Source organism: Calidris pugnax, unplaced genomic scaffold, assembly GCF_001431845.1.
Source record: "Calidris pugnax isolate Ruff unplaced genomic scaffold, ASM143184v1 scaffold56, whole genome shotgun sequence".
Classification (NCBI taxonomy): domain Eukaryota; kingdom Metazoa; phylum Chordata; class Aves; order Charadriiformes; family Scolopacidae; genus Calidris; species Calidris pugnax.
Window position 1 is genome coordinate 2,454,764 of NW_015090839.1, and position 16,180 is coordinate 2,470,943.

A 16,180-nucleotide genomic window follows, 5' to 3' on the forward strand; every position below is an offset into this window, starting at 1 on the left:
GCAAAAAAAATTAGACACAGTTCTAACCTTGCTGTAGCTTTAGAGAAGAACTCCTCTGCAAACTTTTCCCTTTGTTTTTCTCCAATATAACCATTCACTGGTATTAAGGTCATACAGAAGCAAAACCATTTTGGTAAGCCAGTTTAAAGAAAAAGCAGCAGGCCTGATTCAAGTCACTGTTGAAGTAAAGGATTTATGGAAACTAGATTATGGATACTACATGTCTATTGTGTTTCTCTGTTACAAACTACTAGAGAGTAGGACAGGGATATTATTTTTTCAAAAACATTGTACCGCATGCTTGAGAGAGGTAATTGCCTTGGGGACTTAAACTGGAAGGACTTACAGAGTTAGAGATTCATTACAAAGCCCATGGAAAGCATTTGCAGGCACTGAAGTCATGAAAGGATTATCTGCAATTTCGCTGAAAAAGGAGACAAAACATGGCAATCAAACATCTGCCCAGCAGAGCTTCTCCAGAACAGCTTTATTATTTGTTGTTCTCTGCCTTGATAATAAAGAAAATTGTAGAATGACCTGTTTAGTTGTATCTAAGGCAAGAAGATACATGTGGGATGATCAAGGATTGAGCATGTTCCAGCCTCCAGGAAGTGAGCTTGTGAAGTAGATGGGTTTGTAGTCCTGGTGAGGTGTGCCAGCCTGTGCGATCATAGCAGTGAACAGCACAGGCAGGTCCCTTGTCTCATAAGCCAGACAATCAGCAAAGTAAATAATGCTGCAGCCTCAAATGAGCCAGCCCAAGTGACAGAGCCAATATCCTGATCTCTAGCTAAGCTCAGATGAGACATCAGGTAAAACATTATTCAGGACAGAGGCATTCCACTTCACAGAGCTGCATCTAGCACAGGTGAAGTAACTCACTGTGTGATCTAACCCAATGGTTCTTCTCAACGCTTCTCCAAGAGTGTTTCACTATCTGTCATTCCTTAAATAGTTTTGTACTCCCACTCTGCAGTCTTAATAAATACCATCTATCTTCAAACCAAAACACTGTCGTGACAAAAGGGACATAGAAAACCTAAAGAGATTTACTATGAATAAACTGTAAAAAGGAGAGAGAAAAAAACTGGTCAAAACAAAGGGCAGAGCAAAGTGTCTGACTGAACTTCTGCTTTTTCCTGAATCATAATAGAGTCTCAAAACCAGAAACCTTCACTATAGGTCTCCCTGGGTTCTGAGAACAGCAGTATTCAAAACAGCTGTGAGAAGAGATACTTACAGTAAAAAGTTCACATCAGATGAGTAGATTTTGGTGAGGTCTGGAAATGCTTTGAGTCCGGTATTAAAAATACCACTGAAAGAGAGAAGAAACAGAAAGAATTACATGTACTGGATCACTGAGCAACAATAGTCAATGTAATTAAAGCCTTCAACAGTGCAGGACAGTTATTTCATTCTCTTTATTGTCAGTCAATTCATTTATAATCAACTGTCCAAAATCTAAGGATGCAAGAACAAATAAAAAAAATAAATACTGGATTTATGATAAATTATAGAATCTAAAAAATGTGAACACAGAACAATAAGACATCTAAGGAGATCTGCAGAGGGAAGTAGCCTGTGAAGTGGATAGGGAGAAAAAAAATTATAACCCTGGATTCACTTGAGAGATTAACGCTGCTTCAGATAGTAGTCTGGATGCCTAAATCCTCTGTCTTTCATTGAGGTTAAGAGCTGTTCAAATAGCTCTAAAAAGGGAAACTGTCTTCAAATTTGAGTATAATTAATGCCCCTTATTTATGAACTCCTGTAGAGCGGAAGTAACTTACAAAAATATAATTCTCAATTTTTAAAACTATTCTCCTGAAATGAAATTGTTTTGACTAATTTCTTTTTATTGCTTTCAGACCTAAAGGAAAAATCTGGGAAAATCTTTCCTCCCCACCACTACTCCCACTGTACATACACACAGAGCCCTTTCTAGAGTCTTCCAAACATTACTCAAAATCACACAAATTATAATTTTTCAATCTCTTTTTTCTACACTATAATTTTAGAATTTCATGGTCTGGTTACTCTGTTTTGCTCTTTAGAAACTTCATGGGAATAGAGAATTGTTCAGGATTTCTTTCTCCCACAGAGGTCACATGAAATTGTCTGTAGATGGGCTTGTCACATTTAGCTGACAGGCATGCTTTAAAACCCTGTGTAAATATCTAGTACATATAAAAGATGTATATATTTCTGTTGTATCCATCCTTCCCACTATTTCCTACAAAAATACAGTAAGACACCACTTATCATAAGAAGAAAGGCAAAATTTCTGATTAATTTGTGAATTTTATGAATGAATTTCCTTTCTCACAAAGTAGTCAAAGTTCCAACCCCTACCCTAGCTGGCTTTCTGGCATTAAAATAAAGCAACAGGGAAAAACACTGCCATCAGTTCCAAAATGAAATGCAAAGAAGCAAACCAGCTGTAAAGAGTCATCTGCCAGGCTTAAGTGCCAAGTTATTACACCTGTTAAATACTTACAGGTATTTTAAAAGTGGGAGATTCTTAAAGGCATCTGGATCTATGTAATCCAAGTTTCTAAGATTTCGAATTTCACTGTAAAAAAGGGAAGAACATTACCACATTGATCACTGGCATTTAATTATTTGTCATAACAGAAATCAGCAATATTAAAATGAAATTTCAGGGACCTAATTCCTGCAATGAGCTTTTGTAATCGCCAGCACCAGCTCAAGACCACAGAGCATTCTGAGCAATTTTAAAGTAATGAATGACCATCTGGATTGATGCAGTCATGGGGACTGGCTAGTTTAAGCAAGGAGGGAAGAAGCACCTGAGGTTATTTAATTGACCATGCCCTAACACTGCCAAGTAACCTACATAATACAGGTATCACAAGTTAGGGTTTTAAGATACCTCTGCCACTGGAATAATTTTTACAGGACAAAATCAACCAAGCCACGTTGTCTGAGAAAGAAGAGTGGGGAAAGAGACAAGACAGTAGTTAAATCAGTATGTAGATATAGGCATCAAGACTTCAGCCTCTCTATATACTGTTATACTGACAAAACAGTTCTGCTCCATCTTTCAAGTCTTCAGTTTTTACTCCAACATTTCAGGGAGACAAGGATTTACCTTTTAGTCATGTGTTAAATGAAGTAATTAATACTACAGTGTAGTATTAATAGCTGTACTACTGCTATTACAGTGCTGTATTTTATGGCTGTTAGCTACTTTGAACAACACTGTTCCTGTCTTTAATAGAAATCTTCTCAGTATCAGTCTCTTGCTTCTCTCAAGTTATTTTATTAGTTGTGTAGCTATCACACTCCCAATCGCGGAATTTACTCTATAAACTTTAACTGACATGTTTTTTCCATCACTGACTACATTGAAAATGCTGGACTCATGAGCTTCCTGGCCACATATTCCTTTGTTGTGGACCAAACATATTCCAGGTAAAGAGAGTCTTTAGATCAGCCTTCAGCCTGGAAATGGATAACGCATTGGAGTACCATAGAGTCATCAGGTTTTGGCTTGTTGCTGTTCTTAGCATTCTGAGTAAATTATTTGGATGAGAGTGCTGAAAGTAAGAATTCAAAATCTGCAGATGGTACTAAAATTGGAAACACAAAATAATGCAGTGAGATTCAATCAGATTTTGATTTATTAAGTAACTGGGCCATGAGAGGGCATGTGCTGTTTAACAAAGGCAAATGAAAAACTAATTAATCTGGGAATAAAAGATTTAAAACTGCCAGATGAGACAGTTCAGATCAGAGAAAAGCTTAAGTAATGTGAGGAAATAAATATGATTCAATTGACTGTTGGGGAAAGGTTTATGTCCCTGCTGTTCTATTTCCTTGAATTGGTAATGCTGGGATTAGGAAAAAAGTATGCTTTAATATATACTGTATTTATATTTGCCTTTCATCCTACACTTTGTATTACAGAAGTTTCTTAAGCCCAAGAGGAAGAATGGGGCCCATTGTGGTAGGCACTACAGAAATCAACAGCAGCCAGCCAGTTGTTTAGAAGTCTCTAGTCAAAAATAGATGAGAAAGAAGATGAGAGAGGTATAAAAAGACAAAACGTGATTTGAACAAAGCAAATGCTATGCTTAAGAAAAAAGTCAGGAAAAAAATCCAATTTTTCTTACTTCTAGTCCAGTCAAATGTGCCTCTTGCACTTGATGGGCTGAATGGGGCCTCTCATTTCATACGCATGAAAAAGAGAAAGATCTTCAAATTCAGTTCCATTCATGAACTGTGCTGCTGTCCTTGTTTTGCTCAATCAAACGTCATTAATCTCAGAGTACTGGAAAGAACCTCCCCTTAAAATCACAGATTTAAAGGATATCTATAGTTCCACCACTACTGGGGCCTATGAAGTGAAGCCCATAAGGAGAAAATATATTTGAATAGTTCTGATCTCATCAGTTAACAGGATAGTGATTTCACAATTTCTTTTGCATTAATCAGTCATGACTAATATACTCAAAGGTGCCTAAATGTTATATGATAGTAATTTTCAAATCACAATCAAAAGACTGCTGTGGTGTAAGGATTAATTTTAAGGGATCCAAAAACCTAAGAAAAGCAGGTTGATTATTGGTATGTTCCTTAGTCGGAGTTTGAGCTTTTATCAGTGAGCTTTTCTGAACTGGTGAATCAAGAAGATTGAAATCCACTGATTTAAAAAGTTAAGGTTCCTCTGAAAAGTAGCTTTAGAAAAACTATTATTAGTTTTAGCTGCCTAAAATGCAGGTAAAGGCAAAGAGTATACTTAAAAATATCTAGTAGGCTAGTTTCCAGGTATCTAAGTGTCTATGAGAGCTGATTTTAAATGACTTTTGAAATGGAACTTTGACACACTCTAAAAATGCAAATTAATCTTAGCACACAGCAATGCAACAATTCTGAGTCTGTCTGGGAATGAAGTGCTTTAAAGATATAAAAAAAACTTAAGACGGGTAATAGGCATCTTTGTTGACCATTGATGCAGAGAGGCAAAAAGTGCCCTTAACAAATATTTCACTCTGCAGTCCTAACTGAAATAACTTAGAGAAGTTCATGAGAAGTAAGACACAAGATAACAAAATTATTAGTGCAATATTTACATCATTATTCAAAGCTACTTTACAAACCATTCAGCTTCTGCTTTATTTTAGAAAGTATGTAAAACATTAAGAATTGGCTTATTTGTACTTTAAAGTCAATCAATGTTTTAAATTTTGTTTCTGGCACTCAGGCTAGTATTAAAAATGTACTAGGTTCACAATCAAACCACCACCTGACTGTCCAGAAACAGCAACTCAGTTTTGCTTTTTAAAGAAAATTCTTAAAAAATTTTAACACGTCAAGAACAGATGTGCAGAGAAAGTCCCTTGATGATACAAAGTCCTGTGTCAAGATTTTCAAATAACTATGAACTTATGTTCAGTTACAAAGATATAAATATTTAGTTCCAATTCCAAATGTGTCTAAAAATGAAACTAATAATAAGAACTATTGAAATATTAGTCTAATGAATGAATTAATGAGACATAAATTCACCAGATAACTTCTAGAAAGGATAATAATCTACTTAACATCCTATATGAATTTAGTAACTTTTAAAAAAGCACAAACAGTTACATATTTAAGTGGCTTCTAGATTTCGTGTACCAGACATGTCTTTCATGCCTGCTTTGCAATATTGACACATCCTTGAGTTTCCTCAAGACCCGAATCCAGAAATTGCAAATCTGGGTATAGAGTCTCAATATAATAATATTATGCTGAAATACCTAGGAAGAAGACTAAGGATATCCAGCTCAGCAGTTCTGAAATGTTTTAAATCAGTCCCTTTTCTTGTAATAACTTGGGACCCCTCTTTAACTTCTTAGACTGACTTTGCCCCTAGCTTCCTTGGCTTTTCTCACATGTATATATACTTCCATGTTTATTCTCCACCTATAGCCAAACTTATTTGTGTTATTTCATCTGCAAGCACCCAACGCTAGCAGCAGAAAGCTGGCTGAGTCTCCCAACAGTCTATTCCCTACCTCCGGGCTGCAGATTTTAACAAGATTTTTCTGCACAGCGCTTGTCCCAGCGCAGGGAAGTTCCCTGCCGATATACAACAGTGCCCCCAGATCTCGTCAGTCTCCTTCTCCAGTCACTTCTCGGATACTTCCATCGAATCACCTCTCCTTTCCTCAGCACCGTATCCATCCCACGACCTGGCTCCACAAGCTGTCCAAGCAGTGCAGAGCAGCCCTGGCCTGGAGGCTGGCAGAGCTGCCCTGGCCCTTGGCTCCAGCTCACCACAGGGATGGAGAGCAGTTCCCCACCGGCTCTCTCCAAGTGACGTCGCATGTACAAGGGTGAGCCTCTTGAGCCATAACCTTTGGCCCCATTCCCAAACGCTGAGAGGGCTTTTCATGTGGTAGTATAAGAGGAGAGAGCTTTGGGAGTGAGGAGGAGAAGGGAGTAGGGAGAGATCAGAGGAGAATCAGCGGAGTCGCAGAGAAGGGGAAAAGAAAGAGTGAATTTTTCTGGGGTTCCTTCCACAGGAATGTTTTCCTGAGAAACAATGACCTAATTGCGAAAGCTTTGTATTTAGTGGAATGCTATCAAGCTGCAGCTCTACTAGTAAGACACAGAGACACTGACTGCTAATTAGACACTCTCACAATTATATCTAGAAAAAATAAATACTTATGCCATTGTATGGGAGAGACAGTTCTGAATTTGTAAACGTTAAGTTTGTCTTGCAGACATACTTTAAAAGGGTAAAGACATAAAGAACAAGAAGCCATTGTGAGAGCAATTTAACAAAATTGGGGGGAAAAAAACCACAGTCTTGGCCCTGATTTTCATCTTCACAGAGTGGGAATTATGTAATTAATTAAAACCCAAATGAGATCTGGCCCATTAAGATACAGCAGGTTCTCAGTACCCTTAGTTTGCAGAAGTTGCTCAGCACTTGCCAGGCAGAGCTTCATAAAAATATGGCCTGTGCTTACAGAGCACTGAGCTCTGGGAGGAACAGAAAGTCAGGAGAGAGGCAGATGAACTGAATAAGGACCAGGGAAACAGAGTGCTGCAGGTGAAAGCTGAATCGCGCTGACGGGCTTGGCAGGCAGGGGTGGTGACCAACACAGGATACCTGTTCACCCGACACCTGATTCAAGCCAAAGCAATTAGTTCCTCCCTTCCACAAACGCTTCGTTTTCTCCTAAGAAGTTCTTATGTTTTAAAACAGGTGTTTTTAAAATGAAACCGTGTGTATACGTTTAAATTAGGGCTAAAAGATTATTTACATAAAGCTGCACTTTACGAAAATTCCATGAAAAACAACCTGCGAAAATGAAACTCGGTGAAATGACTTCTTTTCAGAACTGCTAGAGTAACTTCAACCTCAACCTCTTTTAAAATACACTATGATAATCTTTACCCAGTATTATTTTAGCAATAATACTTTGAAAATACTATGCAAGTGGAGAACATTAAACAAACGCATAGTACAACATATACATTTATCTCTGAATAATCTTGTTCTTTGAAAAGTAAATCAAACCCAACAATGATAAGTGTTAACAAATCAGAGGAGTTATAGAAGCAATTCAGAAAAATGGTCAAATCTATAAATTGCTTTTTTTTAGAGCTTATATGCAACTGCCTAATTTGCCAGATGCCTTGATACTCCTCGGTACATGTGCCTTACTTCCAAACATTTTAAAAACCTGGTAAGTGCTTTTGAGTGCTAGAGGCAGCCCTTCTTTGTTGGATCTCTGCAAAGACTTGGGGATTGCCTAGAGCTTTTGGGAGTAGAGTTCTGGTGCCTTGTCCTGTGTAGTATTTTTGGCTCTCACACAGAAAAAAAAATAAATCTGTGTACAGTTTCTTTTTTGATAGTGCCTTTTGAGAAATATAAGGGATCCTACACAGACATAATCCTTGTATAGCAGATCAGGAAACCAGTCCTCCTACCACTTTTGTAATGGCCCTAGTGCACCTTTTGATGAGGACTGCTCAGAACAAAAAGCTATAAAAGCGCTTCCCAGAAGCCTTTGTCCCTAACAGTCCCACTCCCAATTAATAACCAGATAAACACTCTTCATTTTACTAGTGCACTTCCAGAATGATTACTTCTTATTATTCATGTCTCCAGATTGTGCCATTTTGCTCTGTGATTTGGCCCTTCTGATTTTATTTCTGGTGTTTATATTACTGTTTAACCTTCAGTTAAACTTTGACAGAAGTCAAAGTTACCAGTTTATTTCAACTTGCCATCCAGTTCATAATGTAGTCCCACATATTTTTCATTACACTCTTACAGTTCTGTGGGAGGATACAGAAGAGCGAGGGAACCGAAAAGATGCAGGGAAAGAAAGCACAAGTCAAAAAAGAGACTGATTCCACATTACAGAGAAAAAAAATGATAAGAGGAATATTTAGCTACAAAAGAGACAAGAAAAGCAATGCAAACATCAACATGTATGTGATTTCCACACATCCCCAAATTTACTATACCACTGTATTAATTTATTTAATTACAGTACTTACATATGAGTGACTTTACTTAAACTGTTGAAGGAATGGGCCTCCAGACTCTGAAGTGTTTCATCGATGGAGATGTAGCTAAACACCAGCAAACAGAAAATGAAACAAATCTCAGACCTTGGCAAGCCATGGCTAGTGCCAATCATACCTTGTGCACTCTTTATATTTATTATTACTTCCTGCTTTTAAATCAGTAGACCTACAAGGACCTAGAATCATACTTAACTTAAAAAATATCCAACTGGTACTTTACATCAATTCTAATTGGGTTGCGTTCAAATGACAGTATCAAGAGTAATAATAGTATATAGCAAATTAAAATATGATCATTTAATCCAGAAGGGCTTTTTAATACAATCAACTATGGATCAGATAATATTTTTGGGGAAATTTTAAAGAAGATAAAACTTTATTTCTGTCAATGGATATTAAAAAATATTTAAAATGTTTTAAAAAATTGGAAAGAATTCTTTGTGACCAGCACATGCTCAACAACCAGCAGATGACTAATACCACTAAGTGTTCCAAGTTAATTTATGTCCTCTCCAGACTGAAGCTGAAAGCATATTACCTGAATTGATTTTAACTATTCTAACATGAGATTTACTTTTTATTGGTCACTCTGGAGATATATTCAACAGTGCTTGCAAAGATACCAGAAAAGTACCTAGTAGAGATTGTATGACCAACAGATTCTCTTTCTACAGTAATATTGCTTTTACAAAGCTATTTGGCTCTTCCAAATGGAAGGAAGATGATAAAAGAGGAATACAATACAGAAAGTATTTCCAGTCTGTACCTCTGTGATTGAGTATTGCAGAGTTAGATGTTCATGTGAGATGCTTTAATTTTGTTTTCCTGTAAGCAACAAATGTCTATTGCTCAGGAAATTAGAGTTTCAGTCTTAAGAGAAAATTTATTGTTCCATGTTGACAGAGCCTACATTTTAACATACAAAAAGATAGGTTATATCAATGATATATTAAAAAAAAAAAAGTTGTTTTATGTAACAAACAACTATACATAAATCAGCTTGACAAAAATGAAATTAAAAGTGGATAACAAACAAACATTGCATCCTCATGCTAGGGCTGGGAATTAGAGAGCACTTTCTGTGTGCCCTGTGATCAAAATGGGTCACCTTACATCAGGCAGGCAAGTGCTGTTCTCTCATGTGTGACAACAGGCAAAAGAGCAGCACAGGGGATTGCAACCACCACGTCTCTCCCCACCACCCTGTATGTCACATATTTATGATACTGCCTGGCTTGGAGCTGATGGAGTTACAGTTTTATATCTTTCAGCTGTGGAACAAAAGTGGGAAGGAAACATGTTATTTTATTTGTGGGTTGTCTTCTGCTCTTCTGCTTCATAAGCAGATGTATTTGTGTACATTAATTAAACTACATCATCATAGATGACGGGGAATGAATAGTTTTATTTGCTTTAGTGTCATCTACATAAACACCCCAAACCCACACAAATGTGTTCAAAATCTCCTCTGAGGCAGGAATGTTGAACAGAAACATGGATTAATGGTGCATAAATATTCCAAGTATTCAGACTGCCTCCAAAAACCTCTGGGCTCTGGCTAATGAACACATAATACAACAGGTTAAATGTAAGAAAGAAAAATTATAGCAATCAGAACTGTAAGGATTTGCATCAGAAGAAGAGGGAAAGCGTGGCTAAATTCCCATTTTGAAGGCATGTTACAATTCAGCGCCTCCTCTCCCTACCAGCTGTGTTTAATTTGCAGGATTTCAAAATGCCTTCGAGACCTATCATAAATACAGCCATAGCTTAAACACCAAATGCACGGCTTCAGAGAAAGTCTGTTTGCAGATAACACTTTAATCACCATTGCCCATTCAGAAAGAGCCTGCGAAGACAGGATTTAAAGCAGATCGGCAAATGGTAGTAGCCACAAGGCTCTCTCCCTGCCTTTATTTTCTTCCTTCTCCCTCTCTCCACCTTTCCTCACTTTTTTCCAGCCTCAGCATCCCCTGTGTTGCTGCCCACCGGCTGCCCCTCATCTCTGCTGCTGATGGAGGGCAGCTTGGGGACACGTGGGGTACTTCACGATGCCGTGCTTTGGGCTGCACTGGCCACTAGAATGAACGATGGATGCTCTCATTTGCTTCTCTCCTCTTCAGAGGAGGAAGAGCATCTCCCTTCAGGGAGAGAAGGATGAGAGAGAAAAGATATTTATGAGTTTAGAAAGAATTTAATAAAAATATGAATAAATAAAAAGAAAAAGAAAATTATGATATATATAAAATATATACAAAACCAGTATGGAAATGCCATGATTTGGGCTGCACTGGCCACTAAAATGAACGACGAATGCTCTCATTTACTTCTCTCTTCTTCAGAAGAGGAAGAAAATCTCCCTTCAGGGAGAGAAGGATGAGAGAGAAAAGATATTTATGAGTTTAGAAAGAAACTAGACTACTTTAATAAAAATATGAATAAATAAAAAGAAAAAGAAAATTATGATATATATAAAATATATACAAAACCAGTATGGAGTTTCCAGGATGATGATCACGTCACCCACAGACACTGGGGAAGTCCCAGACTGGACTCAGCAATGAATGGCAACTGGATTCTGGGTCTGGATTCAGGAATGCACGACTCTGGATCAAAGGCATAGGAAGAGAGTCCTCCTTGGACACCAGCCATTGAAACTAGACTACTTTAATAAAAATATGAATAAATATAAAAAGAAAATTATGAAATATATAAAATATATACAAAACCAGTATGGAGTTTCCAGGATGATGATCACGTCACCCACAGACACTGGGGAAGTCCCAGACTGGACTCAGCAATGAATTGCAACTGGATTCTTGGTCTGGATTCAGGAATGCACGACTCTGGATCAAAGGCATAGGAAGAGAGTCCTCCTTGGACACCAGCCATTGAACAAAGAGGCTGATCCTCTGATCCCTCAGCTTTTATACTGACCATGATGCAGATGGGATGGAATACCCTGTTGGTCACTTTTGGGTCACCTGTCCTGTCCGTTTCTCTGTGTGTGACCTCCTCTGTGACCCCTCCACGCCTTTCCTCTTCTGACCCTCCAACTGGGCAAATAACAAAGCGAGCTGACCTTGGTTGTTATAGCAATAAGTATAAGCAAGAGCCTCTCTACATACCATTCCTTGGTATAAATTATAAACAATCAGGTCTTATCACTCTGGAAGAAGATACTGTTGGAGAAATATGCCATTACTTTCAGAGAGTTCACTTAGTTAGAAGAGGCTTAACTGAAGAGTAAAATTAGTAAACAGAAAATTGCTTCTGCTTTACCTCAAACCAGGACACACGAGAGGACACCCAGGAGCAGTTAAGGCAATGGAAGCCGTCAGCTGGGGCTGTGCTGCACGGGCTGGGGAGCAGGGGAGGTGCAGACACGTGCCAGGGGTGGGGAGCCCTGTGGTGGCACTGGCCGGGGGACAGCAGCGTGCGTGGGGTACGGAGAGGCACTGCGCTGCACAGAGGGGAACGGTGCCCAGGGGAAGTGTCGTGCTCTGCCATGGGGCTGCTGGCAGAGACCACTGTGCAATGTGGGGGTGATGCTTTGGGTGGAGAAGCTGAGGAGAAAACTGCTCAGAGAGTTCGGCATCCTGGCCTTTATCAGGAATAGCGTGGCCAGCAGGAGTAGGGAAGTCATCGTGCCCCTGTACTCGGCACTGGTGAGACCTCACCTTGAGTACTGTGTTCGGTTCTGGGCCCCTCACTGCAGGAAGGACACTGAGCTGCTGGAGCATGTCCAGAAGAGAGCCACCAAGCTGGTGAGGGGTCTGGAGAACAACTCATACGAGGAGAGGCTGAGGGAACTGGGCATATTTAGTTTGGAGAAGAGGAGGCTGAGAGGGGACCACATTGCTCTCTCCAACTACCTGAAAGGAAGTTATAGAGAGGTGGGTGTTGGCTTCTTCTCCCAAGGGAATAATGACAGGACCAGAGGAAATGGTCTGAAGTTGTGGCAGGGGAGGTTTAGATTAGATATTAGGCAGAATTACTTTATTGAGAGAGTGATCAGGCACTGGAACAGCCTGCTCAGGGAGGTGGTGAAGTCATCATCCCTGCAGGTATTTAAGAAACGTGTAGATGTGGCTCTTCAGGGCATGCTCTAGTGCCCGAGATTGTTGGTTTGTGTCTGTCTGTGGGTGGGTGTGGCGTGTGGGGTTTTGTTTTGTTGCGGTTGGACTGATGATCTCAAAGGTCCCTTCCAACCACGAATATTCTGTGATTCTGTGTCTGTGAGTTATTCATGAATGTGACTCCAAAGCATCATCCTGAACCCAGGAAAATGGTTCTTTATCCTTGATCTTAAAAATACTGAGTGTTCAACCTGTCCTAAGTCAGTAGGAAATAACAGGCAAAGCCCTTCTACCAAGATTTAATGTATCTGCAACTTCAAGAATGTAAACCAGAAATTTCGCTTGCATCCAAATACCTTATAAAACCTTTTTGTCAGTGCACTGATGCTTTTCTTACAGGAATTAGTCTTGCACTTGAGCATTTTATTGAAATATTTTTTGTTTAATTCCTGTGGCAAAGCAGCACAGGGAAACAGTCTCTTCTCTAGCTATCAGTACATAGTTATGCATTCATTTAAAGGAAATAATTGCTCTAAAATTTTTGTTTAAACAAGGTTCATAAAGAGGACAACTAAATTTTCTATTCAGTACAGAGGAAAAAAAAAGTTTATTTGTCGAAATTATATAGTAGAAACCACATAGCAAAATGAAATGCTATATTTGGAACTGTAAACACAGTCTCTATCACCCTATTGAAACTTTGGAACATTTTCTAGATGAGTTTACAAAGCAAGGAATGATCTGGTAATTTTCATTGCTGATGGAAATTATGGGCTGGGAGAGGCAAATGAGACATGCAGTACATTAGAGACCAAGACACACATACAAGAGCTGTAGTTAAAATGCAGGTACTTGTTCCTTAACCTAAAGTTTATATCAAGAAAGTGGGAGTTCATGATTTGTAGTAGTAATAGTAGTAGTAATGCTATAAGAAAAATCCAGAAGGGCACTGACACCATTCAAATTTAAATTGCTGTCTATTCTTCACAGGTTTTTAAAAATCATGCTGGGAGTTGGAAACAAATTTTTAGCCCAGGCCAGCAGTAGAATCTTTTATGAATTAAATAATTTCTCATATTTTGTGAACTGAAAAAAAACCAACAACTTTTATAGCCTTATTTATCACACCTACCTCAACAAATATGTGCTTTTATCCAAAAATGCCTAGTATGCCTTCCTATAGCTGGTTCAGATTGTAAACAACGGGGTGATTATCTGCAGTTCTAAAACGTAAGTGGTGAGGAAGCAAAGGTGCAAATATATTTTCATTTCAGAAGATTTTATACACAAAGACAGAATTTTGGAGAAGGAAAGTGATTTTTAATTAAAGAGCTAAAAGAATAATATCAGAAACAGAACTTACATCCTAGAGATGTTGGGGAGATTGGAAAAAGCGTCACTTGGAATTGTTCTTAGATGAGTCTCCATAAACCTCCTATAGAAATAAAAGTTTCACAGTTAATATCCTTTAGTAATTACAATTTAACATTCAAAAGTCCTACGCAACTCCAGCTCTGCTCCAATATTTCTATTCTTATCTTCCCTTTCCCAACGTTTCCATCTTTGTCTCATCTCTGTTCCTGTTTCATTGTATGGCTTGGTCTGTCCTACGAAATCAGCGTTCAGTGGTAATGATGGACCTTCCAAAACTCCAGAGCATGACTGGCTTATCAACAACCAAATTCTTAATAGGATGAATCTCTAGCAGACTGAATCCTCCAAAAAAGGAGGAAATGCTTTGGAAAAATTAGCCTATTACATCTCTTAAACTTACAATCTGTCATTGCTGGTTGAGGTAATCTTTGTTTTTTCAGTATGTCTAGGAATACACTTACATAATTTATAGTTGATGAATAGTCTAAAGAATAATCAAGAACATATGAAAAAATTTCCCCATAGCTTCTGTTAAAGAGCAGTTCAGTAGAAAAGAACTAAATAAATTAAGATGATTTTCTAATTTTATTTTCTGTTTCATAATGCGAAGTACCTGATTATAATAATTATATTTGATTTAGACAGACAAAATATTATCATCTTAAGATTTATCAAGTTTCTGAAACTTGCACACAAGAAATAAAAATATCTGTAGAAATTCTTAAACCTTCCATCTTAAGTAAAAATATAAATTAAGAGAATGTACACTCCTATCATTGGAGGAGAAGGCTCTCTGCAAAATTGCAAGAAAATGTTTCAGAAAAACATTTTAAGTTTTATAGGATGACATTTCATTTGCATTTCTTTGTTTCATAGGTCAGAAAGTCAGTCAGTTTGAAGTTTTTAAAATGTTCTTTCTGCTTTTATATTTACACCAAAAGTTTAGCCTATCTATTGCATCTATCAAGACAATGAAACCTGAATAACTGATAAGGAACATATTAGACTGCTTGGGCAGAACTTTGCAATTTTGCTTTCCTGTGCCCCAAACATCTGTCAACCTGGAATGTAAGGAGTTTCTTGGTCAAAAATCAAGTACTACAAAAATCTCTAACTTTAACTCCTTTCTGATCTTCCCAAACAATCTTTAGCAAAGACACTGTTTCCCAAAGTTATCCTAGCTAGTTTCATTAATGAGAAAAAGAAGCTTTTAAAAGAAGTATAAGACCATATAGACTCAAAATATTTTATATCTTCATAGAAACAACCCTGGTTTTGACTAACTTAGAAATACAGGTATATCTAAGTGGAGATTGTGACGTATTCAAACTTAAACATATTTGCTTCATTTTAATGACTGCACAGTGCCAATGCACAGAGCAATGCTCAAGCATCTGGTAGATAATGTCTCTTCTCCCTTAAGGACTATTTCTAAGGAGTATTTCTAGTACTGCTAAACACTGATTGATTATATGTGTTCTATGTCAGTTAAACCAGTGTCCTATTTGATAATGCACCAAGGAAATCTCTTCTTGGGGTGGCTGGTGCCTACGCTCCTATCAGCTAGGAGCTAACTAACTAGGAATTAATATTTTGTTGGTTTCAGTATGAATTACTCCTATCACATCACAGCCATAAGAATAGACAGCTTAAGCCAGGAATAAGACAGTGAAACTAGAATGAGCCCTGTAAACTAAGCAGGTGGCATTAATTAAAATGGAACTAGTGACATTAGCAGGTGGCATTAATTAAAATGTAACTAGTGATGTTAATTGCCTTCTGTATATTCTGTTGTCTCACGGTTATTTTTTCTTATTTTAGACTGCACTTTAAAAAATCTATAAATAGTAATTCATTAATATATGTAATTTACAGGTGATTTGAAACAAGGTGTGCTGGTTTTGGCTGAGATAGTTAATTTTTTTCATAGTAGCTAGTATGGGGCTACATTTTGGATTTGCACTTAAAACAGTGCTGATGATACAGGGATGTGTTAGTTACTGTCGAGCAGCGCTGACAGAGTCAAGAGTTTTCTGCTCCTCACCCCACCAGCAAGGGCTGGGAAGGAACAATAAGTTGGGAAAGGACACAGCTGGGACAGCTGACCCCAAGTGACTGAAGGGCTATTCCATACCATGTGACATCATGCTCAGTATATAAAGCAGGGG

The 16,180-nt window shown here is 38.0% G+C and overlaps 1 protein-coding gene across 4 annotated transcripts in view; it reads right to left on the reverse strand.

Annotated features, from left to right (window-relative positions):
- Positions 1 to 16,180, reverse strand: part of TSHR (thyroid stimulating hormone receptor) — a 54,570-nt gene that overhangs the window by 17,053 nt on the left and 21,337 nt on the right. For 3 of the 4 annotated variants that reach the window (XR_001411977.1, XR_001411975.1, XM_014941613.1), the window contains exons 2-6: positions 14,002 to 14,073; positions 8,530 to 8,604; positions 2,498 to 2,572; positions 1,241 to 1,315; positions 347 to 424 (exon numbers count right to left, since the gene is read on the reverse strand). Coding sequence is in view for 1 of the 4 variants with exons in the window: in XM_014941613.1 (XP_014797099.1) it covers positions 347 to 424; positions 1,241 to 1,315; positions 2,498 to 2,572; positions 8,530 to 8,604; positions 14,002 to 14,073 (375 nt within the window). In the remaining 3 variants the exon portion in view is untranslated. The remainder of the gene's footprint in view (positions 1 to 346; positions 425 to 1,240; positions 1,316 to 2,497; positions 2,573 to 8,529; positions 8,605 to 14,001; positions 14,074 to 16,180) is intronic. The other variant, XR_001411976.1, reaches the window with a different exon arrangement.